The following is a 10,959-nucleotide window of genomic DNA, read 5'->3' as shown; positions in this document are numbered from 1 at the left end:
TAATTGCATGTCGTAATCGAGGTAAATGTCAAAATTATATTAAATACATGGTTTAATTGATGTGTATTACATAAATTTATCTTTTACGAATAAGATATTGTAAATGACGTCCTGTAGATTTGTCAATTTAAGGAGATTGCCAACAAATAATCATAAAATTTTTCTTAAATTTTAAGACTTGTTTAAGCCGTAAGCTATTGCTTAGTAAAGAAAGTCCTAATATTTTAGTTTTAAGATTTGAATAATTTTTTCTTAATCTTTATTCAAAGATCTTGTGTCATAGGAGATTAATATATTTTTAAAAAAGCCACTTCCATATAGCTCTCTTAATTTCGCTGAGAAAAAAAATGTAGAAGTTTGATCTGACATGTTTCGTAGTGTTTGTTATCAAAGTACTTTATTTACATCCTTGAACATTAAGGGTTTGCAATACTTCATGAATATCCTTGAACACTAAGTATGTTTTTGACAATTTATGGAAGATGCTCTCTCCAACACAGACCGATATATTGACTTATTTTATGCAGAAAAGCACGTATACACATGCACTTACCCACAATTGTGCAATCGAGGAAGAAATAAAACACCAGGTCATCAATATTTACTTGTTGTACTGGAAGAATTCACAAAAATGCTATTATCAAGCAGCATTGTCAACAGGTTTACTTAATAATATCCATTTATTCAACAAAAAGGCCATGTTTTAAGTCTCAAACTACCCATTCTGTGATATTAGGATTTGATCTTTACCCTACTGAGCTCGGTCATTTCTTTCTTTCACTGAATAATAAGATGTATTGTTATGTTCTAGGCATACACCAGATAAGTACAACTTTTGTAATATACATGGTGTTCAGATGTAAATATAACTTTTATTTGACTGTGTTCCATTGTTCTTATTTAATTTTTTTAGATTTCCTAGCAAGGAGACGTCATCGAAATCAAGATTGTCAAAATTGATAACCTCGATAATATTGATAATTCTCTTCATCGACGTAATAAGCTCGTAATGAAAAGTATTTCAACACAAAAAAACTGTCAAAGAACCTGCAGACTAATTTACTACGTAAAATCTTGTTTAATAATTTTTAAGAATATCCATAATCAATTTTGTTAATTACATGTTTCATTTCAACAGAAAAGAAAGCACTTGTCTGATATATGTCTCTTATTAACAATTTTGCTTATATTGGAATGTCAAGTACACAAACTGTCAAAGTACATCTAGACTAATATTATATTAGAAAATATGACTGTTATAGTATTTTCTATAATTTTTACTCGGTATATATTGCAATTTCAAAATTCATGTATCAAAATAAGGAAATCACCGCTTGTCACTTATCTATTATGTCCAATTAAAGAGGTCTGGATGGTCGTGGCCATTTTTAGGGTATATTGATCTTCTTTAAAAGAAGAGCTCTATATAAGAAGAGCCCTTAATATATGGACTTTTTCTTATCAAAGAAAAAATTATAGCTTTAAGGTAGCCAAGGACACCTGACCCCAAAAAAACTATCCAATAGATTTTTTTAAAATTTACATATTTCATATATTGGTGTGTACTGAGCAATATGTGAAAATATGAGCATGGCATTGAGGGTTCGTTACTGAGCTGTGATGTGATGAGTTACCCCCCTTTCTTTGCACTCTATAAATCATAAAGAAATGTATAAAATGACAAATAAAAAATTTATTTTGCAACATGCACTCAAAATCAAATGAGATTTGTCATCTAGGTTCTTAGCTTAAACTTATATGAACAGTTAATTACTTCAGCATTATTAGAATTTAAAAACCAAGCTCAAATAAGTCTTAAAATTCCAAAAAATTGACAAACTTGACACACACAAATCGACTTTTATTTGGTTGTAAAAAATTATCTGTTCAATAGAATTTTTATTTTTTATTATAATAAGAATTATTTGACCAATACCATTTCTCACTAAAAAAATCATGGCCACATTGAGGGCAAATAAAGGCAGCAGATGGTCATTAACAACACCCCCCCCCCCCTTTAAAAATTTGAAAAACTTGATGCACACAAATTGACACTAATTTAGTTGTAAAAATTATCTGTTAATTATAATATTTTTTTTTTATTATAATGATAATTATTTGACCAATACTATTTCTCACTGAAAAAAAAATCCATGGCCACATTGAGAGTTAAAAAAAAACATAGGGGCAGCAGATGGTCATTAACACCCCCCCCCCCCCCTTCTTTAAAAATAAATAAGTGACAAACTTAACAAACACACAAATCGACGCTAATTATTTGGTTGTAAAAAAATTATCTGCTCAAAAAAAACATTTATTTTTTATTGTAATGAGAATTATTCCAACAATACTATTTCTCACTAAAAAATTCATGGCCACATTGAGAGCAAATAAAGGCAGCAAATGCCCCCCCCCCCCCCCCCACCCACCCACACACACACCTTTTTAAAATTCAAAATAAATTAACAAACTTGACACACACAAATTGACACTTATTTGTTTGTTAAAAATCATCTGCTCAATATAGTTTTTATTTCATATTATAATAAGTATATTTTGACCAATACATTTCCTCACACTGTATTTCATGGCCACATTAATAAAATGAAACAATATTCACACGTTTGCCAAGAAGAATGAACATGTACATGTATGTCGATCAAACAAATTTGACATGAATACACTTTGATAAGGTAAACAGATGATTTAAAAATCAAATACAGTTTCAAATACACATAATGATTATTACATATAATCATGTTCCTTACCTTAGACATATGACAATATTTGTCCTATACGACATAACTACAAAAGGTACAATTATGTCACAACCTGAGACATTGAGTATTTCTGACATGAAAACACCCAACACGATGAGCAAATAAAGCAAGGTAAAGTTACAATGTAAAAAGTATGATTGCATGTATGTCCCTGACTTTAAACATGTTAAACAATGTGCACATAAAAAAAAAAAACAATTCATTTAATATTAATTTAGAAATTCAATGTACCGGTAAATAAAGAACTGCAGTATTACTTGTAATAGTATAGCTATGTTGCATACTTCATCAATACAATATTGATGTTTACAAAATATTACAATTATATACATACTTTAAAGATAGACAAGAAATGCACTTTTATGACACTGTCCTTTTTAACAATGCTTATTCTTCCTGTTTCTCAAAGTACAAATTGATGCCTTTCGATGTTTTTGCATTGAAACCATGTTCTGACAAAATAAACTTAACCCCCTCTTGGTTGTCTCGTTGGTACGCTAGACTAAGGTGTCCAAGTCCTAGACCAGAATTTGCCAGTTTTCTTGAATTTGCACTCGAAATAAGCTTCCTTTCAACAAGTGGTACGAATGACTTCTGAAGGACATGGAAATTGAAAGGAAAAGCATCTGTTTCTTTGAATGTGAACTTGGATACAAAAAGTTCGTAAAGATTTTTAACATCTGCAAGAGCATCATGTGCTTGATAGGATTTTCCTAGGAGAACTTGTACCAGTGTCTGCTGTTTGTAGTTGCCCACAGTTTCCTTACTGAATAACTTACGTGCTAGCCTGAGTGTGTCCAAACAACCACTGACATGCCGCAAAAATTCTTGAAGAAGACCATGCTCTTGAAGTTTCTTGCTTAGAATTGGAATGTCAAAGGACAATACATTGTGGCCTACAAGAATTGGCTTTTCTCGCTTGCTAACATAATCTATAAGTTTAAGGAGAGCAAGTCTAATATCAATGCATTCTACTTTCTGTCCCCCAGAAAACATGCATCCAGATTCAAAATCATATTTCAGTCCTGTAATTTCACTTGCTTTCTTCGTTATTTCCTGGGATGGGGATATGTAAATATTTAACTCTTCTTTCCCATCAAAAGCTGCTAATTGGATTATGTCACTGTTGCGGGACAGTCCTGTTGTTTCCAAGTCAAAGACGACCATATTTTCGTCACCAGTGAAGTTGCGCTTTCCTGGTAAAGCTTCTATATCACATGGGTTTACATCTGCTGATGAAATGCCTTGTTCGTAAGTTTTCCCTTCTTTGACATAATTTGCTGACTCCCTCCAGTGTTGTCTTTTCTTTCAAGAAAAATAGAAATTTAAAAAATTTAGTAAAACAAGTTTGACAATGTGTGCTGCATTGTACCTACCCTTTTGAAACTCATTTGTAGCCTAAATATAGAAAATTATACTAACAATAAAAAAAAATCATACAGATTCTGTTCAAGCTAACAAAGCATGAAGACTAAGGTTCAGTTTATCTACTGCACAGAGCACACATACTGATCTTGACCAACTGGTTCTTCCATTGAAATTGGTTAATTTTGTGATTAGTTATGCAAAATATGTAGCTCTGCCATTGAAACGAATGGTGAACATATCATTTTGTTATAAAAGTATAATGTATAAAACAATACCTTCAATAACAGGCGTCTCCTTTTGAAGGAAACTGATGCATGCTTTTTTTTATGCCACAACTTCTTCTTATCCATGCTAATTCCATGCTTCTTAGAAACCTCTCCTGGAGATAAGAGGATGTCTTTGTTTACCTGGAACAAAAAATAGTTACAGTACCAAACAGACACATATCTGCAACTCTAAATTGTTGATATGGTACTCAACTTTTGGTAAAGAAAGAAAAAGGTCAAAGACCTATAAAGGTTGAGCTTTGACCATAATTTATGATTTTAGAAAAAAAGCTCAGGTCACAAACTGCACATATATATTACCCAAGAACATTCTTTTGCAGTTGTGAGGTTTGAGCCAGTTTTGACTAAGGAGAGCAAGAGAAACTACATAGTTACAATATCTTTAAATAAACAAGTACCTCTTCAATGTATGTGTATCCAACATTCTTCTGTAAGACTGCTGCTGAGACTCTAGTGACTAGGGATGCTGTGCTGCCATATGACCTTAATTGTAAAGAAAATTAAATCATTTACACATTTATACTTAAACACCTTACACACCCTGCTTTTGTCAAGTTCTACTTGGTCAAAAAATGATAACATTTCTTTTTCCTCTCATTTATCTCAATTTTACATTGAACGTGACAGAAACTGGAACCTTGGGCTGAGTATAACAGGTTTACATAATAACGTGGTTGTCAAAATTTATTATTTTATGAAAATAAATACATGTACTCGTATCTTCAGTATAAAATTTAGCTACATTACCTAATGGAAATTCCATTTCACAAAACAACATGATTACATCATACCTATTCTTTGGGGCCTTGCTTGCCACAATGTTGTTAAAGTTTTCATTGCTTTGTGTGGATCCAAGCTTTTGCAGCTGAGAGGCCATGCCTTTGAAATTCTCCGTTATGTTATCCAGTGCTGCTCTTAGCTGATCACCTGACAATGGTTGGCCTTTTGGAAGGTGCTTGAATCTGAAATAAGTAAAGAAAGAATCATAAACCAAGGTATACCATAGATCAGAAATTTCCACTATAATCCTCTTATGATTAAGATGCTGCACTAAATCTACACACTGTGTTTACAGTTATTTCAGCAAAGACATAAGTTTGTCAAAACTACATGAATCTAAACAAGTCTCTGAAATGTGGTTCACACCAGTACATGTACTTAGGTCATTCCTGTTTACAAAAATATCTAACCTGTGAAACCATACCATACCCTGGTCTAGCTTCATTGATGGTTTAAAGACTTCTTATCATACAAGTACAAACATATATTTTTATCCACTGAGTACCAGTATGTTTTTCTCTACAAAGTCAATGTGACTGATGATTCATGCAGGCTATGAAGGTAGCTATCATTGCAGAATTTTTTTTTATCACCATCAGCTGATGCAAGTTGTGCATTTATCTATTTTTTCTGTAATGTTGTCTACATTTATATCATCATGAATCACCAAAGAATGCATATAATTGTTTAAATACATGTAAGTCCTATTCTTTTAGCATCAAATAAACCATCTTCTTGTCTGTTCTAATGATATGAAATTTTAAAAGTACCTGAATGTCTTTGGATTTTTCTGATATGTACACCATGCAGCCTCTGCACAAAGACTGTGGTCTCCAAACATGTGAGGGACAACCCTCTCCAATTTTGATGTCAGCTCTTCTTCAGAATTATGTTTTGAGGAGATTGCGTACATAAAGCATCTGGTCACATATGAAATTGTACCAGTTGGTTTCAGTTGCTTGTGATCTTTGGCTAGTTTATACAGCTGTTTTGTCAAGTTCTTTTTCAGATGATTCTTGTCCTGTTTTTTTTGAAGGGATGGAAAGTCATTTCTTAGTCGAGCGGCAGTGGTGGAATCATTATCAGCATGTATGGTCTGAACCTCACATCCATCTTCCTTCATCCGATATAGCATTGCTGAAGCCATATCTGGCTCCATGGCCTTACTAGAACCTAAAACACAAAAATTAATTCATATTAATTATGTTAATACTGATAAATTAAAAGTGCTATGACTTTACCTCAAGAAAATCATTCATTTTCTTTTCTTTAATGTTGGTCTTGACTTAGTGACACTTACCAGTATTTACATTAAAAATATCATTTATAGTAGCTCTTTGCTAGCATATATACTTACACTAAATTAACATATAAACAATTTCAAGATATACAAACCTGACCAATTACTGGTGCAGTTGTGATTTGGTACTGTTTCATTTCTATCAAAATGATACTGACAAACTCTACATGTCTTTGACCTCACATCAAACTCAAGGACCTTTCCACTTTGAGCACCTATAATACTGGCATGGCCTGTTGATTTATAAGACAAAAATTTTAACTAACAAATGCTTACTGGAGTCCACACCTATTAATTTATTAAAGATATTCAATAAAATGTCTACCCTACATGTATATAATATTGTCATTTTTATAATTTTGAATTTATCACTTATGTATGTAGGGCATGATGTATTTTAATCTCCATAATAATTTTATGCTTTCTACACTAAATAAATCTAGCTTTATAACAATCAATGACAGGCAGTAATGTTCATACCAGTGCTACTATTGTACTGACAGCCAGATCCTCTGGTCTGCCATCCAGCATCAAAACTGCACTCCAATTGGTCTGATATAGCATCCATTTCTTCCTCTCTAGCTCTACGACAAGACTCTTTGGCCTGTTTTACAATTGATGCTGAGATCTCTTTTTCTTTTTTCTTTAATGTGGTGGTATCAATTGGTGGAATGTTACAGGTACTGAGAAAATTGATGACATGAGTTGGTCCCATACCAGAATGTATCATAGCTGAAGATATTAAATAATACAATTATAAGATATATATCAGTAAAAAAAAATTAATAAAACAATACATGAACTTTTTACATGAGCACTGTATGTTCATGTGATTTAGTATGCATGTGAAAAGTCAATTCTCCATTGGAAACTTGAAGTGCCTCTGGTGTACTGACTGTACCAGTGCTCAAAACACAGAGCTACAGCTGAGTTTGATATTTAGACAGTCAGATACTTGTTAACCCAATGACATATCACATAAATATGTTAAGAAAATGTTACCTTAACAATCTCAGATCCTCAACAATGTTTGATAACTCTAAACTATCCATATTTTTTTTTATTCCTGTCATAAATCTGCCTTTCATATTTTCACATTTACTTAGTATTGAAGTTTAAAGGGACTTAGACACAATTTGAACTAAAAAAATTATATTTTGGTTTTCTAATTTTAATGTTTAGAATGGTTAATTTGGGTATTTTTGATGCTTTGTCAAAATTTGAAAGTCAAATATTGAGTTATAAGCAAAATGTAGAGTTTGAAAATTGATCGAAGAACCTTTAACTTTAAAGAACTTAATATTTCAATCCAACTAACTTCAAGGCTCAAAATTAAAAAAAGAATTACAGCGGGACAGCATAAAACATCAAAAATAACAAATGACTCGCATAGCTGTTTAAGATAGCATTTATAATTGCTAAAAATTGACTGATTTAAAAAGTTTTTGTATGTGCACACACACACACACACACACACACACACACACACACATATCTGCAATTTTTTGCTCATTATGGGTAAATGAGATGCATTTAACTAGGCCTGTCCCGAGACACAGTTAAATTATTCTAACTAAGCAGTGTAGTGAAATAATTAGCATTATTGTAGGCTTGGTTATGTTAATGTCAACAATATGGTGTGTTGATGTATCTATTTCGTAAATGTCCGATATCATATGCAATGTCCACCCGTGCAGGCACGGGTCAAAGTCTAGAATATATATATATACAACTGGTAATACCTGGTATATACACACACTACTATAGTCTGTCCCAAGCTATTGTTTCCATCACAGTTTTAATGATTTTTAATAAAAATACACATACATGTGAAAGAAATACAGTTGAAATTGATAAAAAGGAATAAATCCAAGATATCTTCATTGAACAATTATCATTTTCACTCATAAAACTTCACAGGAACAAAAATAAATTTCTTACGGAAATTTATAATGGGAAAAGTTTACATCTTTTCTCCATTCGGGAGTACTAGGGATACCTTGGGCGATTTTTCAACATTATCATTAGGGCTTGTTAATGGCTAATGCAATGCAAAATCCCCGTACTGCTGTAGACTTTCCAATTTGGGATGTGTATTGAAACCTGAGGCGGTAGAGGTGGCATTTCAAAACAGATAATCTGGACATTTTTCATATAAATGGATGAACATAGTTTGAGCATAAAGATATTCATGATTATCGAAATATCAAGCAAAAAGTTGTGGTGGCAAAAACTCGGGACAGAGTATAATAATAAAGAGAGAGAGAGAGAGAGAGAGAGAGAGAGAGCAATCATGTCAAATTAAACTTACCAAGTGTAACTTTTGAATTGATATCAAAGGCACCTTTACTGTTTCTTTTTCCCGTGGAAACTGTGTTAGTAAATCCACAAGTAGTGCTATCACATTTGATGTATAGCAAGCTACCGAGCCCGTAACGCTTTTCACTATCAATATTCGACAAATGCAGCCGATTGTTACAGTGTACACATACAAGCTGATCGGCAAGGTGCTTAAGTTCCACAACCCTTCGGCCTTCATTCCACTGAATACCGTCCACACTTTGAACACATACGTTTTCCAGTACATCGAAATCGTCAAGATTGACAGATGTGTCGTCTGCCTGGGAATATGGCGCCGAGTCGTTTGCATATGAATGTTCAATGTTAGTGGGGATATTATCGTTGTCGTTCTTATGAACGCTATTAAATTGTTTCATACGCGATGCTTTTTTATATTTACCTCTACTACAAAATTTCCCTTTGACTTTTAGCGGCAAATGTTGACAGTCCGCCATATTGATTACTGCATTTCCGGATTAAATGGACCGAGAAGTTCTTTTTTTAGAATTCACATGCTTTGTCACGTGATCGCTATCTATAGCTACGTTAAAAAACATTAAAGAATTTATAGTAGATATCATTGTTAATTTATATACCACATAGCCTCCTTAAGGCCAAAATAAAGAGTTATATAGATATGTATCACTTTAAATGTATAAGATTTGGTTTTGGGAATCAAAAGAGGAAAAGATTTGATATTGGAATAGTCAAAGACGGAGATCCAAAGGACGATATATAATTAAGTGTATGAACACTAGTGGGATTTTTTGCCATTCTTTGAAATAAGCTTGAGATTTATCATAAACATACCAAATAATGCTTGGAGGATAGAACATTGTATTATTTATCGGCTCTACTTAGAGTACATTTATCATATGGCATACCATTTAATATCCTGGTCATAATCATAAACGCAATTCAATTCAAACTGGTAAGGAAATTGTATCAGTAAAGTGAAGGCAATTTTATGTAACTTATATTCTGAAACTGAAAACTAGAACTGAAACTGAAAAGTTTGTCAATTAAGTGGGAGCAATTTTGTGAAAGAACAAGATACAGTATTGGCATTATTTGGCCGCAAAATTTACGATTCTTTCAACGTCTTTGTCTGCGTTATTGAAGTTGTGCATTGTACTGTTTATGTTATTAGCGAAATCCTACAGGCACTAAAATGACGTCATTTTTCATTATGACGTCACTAATGTGCGCTAAACATGGAATGCTCGTTTAAATGCGTTACAATTTGATGTTTTATGAGTAGTTTTCGTTAAAATTAGATACTTTCACATGCGACAACCACTTTTATAGTTTACGTGCCGGCTCATGATTTCATCATTTATTCTTACACTTAAAATGGTGTTGGTTGTCACGTGTGAACAATATGAATTTTTAAGAAAATGAATACAAAAAATGATATCTTACTGATGTCAATAACATTTTTATCTATTGTTATCGACGTCAAAAACGCTATCGACGCTGAGTGAGAAGCTGATTAGTAGAATGCATTTAAAATTGACAAGTTACTATTTAGCCCTAAATATTATTCCACTGATTCTTAAATCATGCACACAGTACAGCTTACGAATACGGACGGTGCGACACGGCTCAACAATGTGTAACACCCGGTGTATACATATATATGTAAAAAAAAAAATATGGAGGATTCAAGAGCAATACTTTTTGGTTTATTTAGTCTTTTTTTAACAAACTTGACTATGTATTAATTTACTAATTAAAGAGAAACTAAAGGGGAAAAATAGAAAACAACAACAACAGCAAATTACAACACAAACAACGCTTAAACCTATACGAGGGTCAATAAAAAAAATTCCAAGACTTTTGACATAGCTATGTTACTTAACGTCATATCAATACTAAATTTAGTAGACTGTTAATTATGACTTTCATAAAAAATATATGATAGACAGCCACATTGTCTTCGCATTTTTTGATTGACCCTCGTACAATTGTTCCGGTGGATATCGCCGACATATTGAAAGGCTTAATCAAAACACTAATAATTTCTTTTTTGTTTAAATTATGTTTAAGTCACTTTATAACTATAAGATCGTATACGCAGTAGTCTGATCAATTTAAATGGCGC

At 32.5% G+C, this 10,959-nt stretch overlaps 1 protein-coding gene and 1 pseudogene across 1 annotated transcript; one reads left to right on the top strand and one right to left on the bottom strand.

Moving 5' to 3' along the window:
• Nucleotides 1–10,959, top strand: part of LOC128162435 (multiple epidermal growth factor-like domains protein 10) — a 143,874-nt pseudogene that overhangs the window by 37,789 nt on the left and 95,126 nt on the right.
• On the bottom strand, nucleotides 2,439–9,399 carry LOC128162434 (uncharacterized). Its single transcript, XM_052825649.1, has 8 exons — nucleotides 8,827–9,399; nucleotides 6,996–7,247; nucleotides 6,611–6,748; nucleotides 5,986–6,388; nucleotides 5,227–5,397; nucleotides 4,834–4,918; nucleotides 4,424–4,555; nucleotides 2,439–4,085 (listed from the first exon to the last, which is right to left on the bottom strand). Exons 1-8 carry the CDS (start codon nucleotides 9,308–9,310, stop codon nucleotides 3,168–3,170), a joined length of 2,583 nt encoding a protein of 860 aa, XP_052681609.1. The 5' UTR covers nucleotides 9,311–9,399; the 3' UTR covers nucleotides 2,439–3,167.

This window comes from Crassostrea angulata, chromosome 9, assembly GCF_025612915.1.
Source record: "Crassostrea angulata isolate pt1a10 chromosome 9, ASM2561291v2, whole genome shotgun sequence".
Lineage (NCBI taxonomy): Eukaryota > Metazoa > Mollusca > Bivalvia > Ostreida > Ostreidae > Magallana > Magallana angulata.
This window is presented reverse-complemented; position numbering and strand designations above follow the sequence as displayed.

Coding starts and splice junctions, on each gene's coding strand:
- LOC128162434 (XM_052825649.1), bottom strand. CDS start 9,310: ATGGCGGACTGTCAACATTTGCCGCTAAAAGTCAAAGGGAAATTTTGT. Junction 4,556..4,833: donor GATACACATACATTGAAGAG/GTACTTGTTTAT, acceptor TTTTTGTTCCAG/GTAAACAAAGACATCCTCTT. Junction 4,086..4,423: donor GGAGACGCCTGTTATTGAAG/GTATTGTTTTAT, acceptor TTTTCTTGAAAG/AAAAGACAACACTGGAGGGA.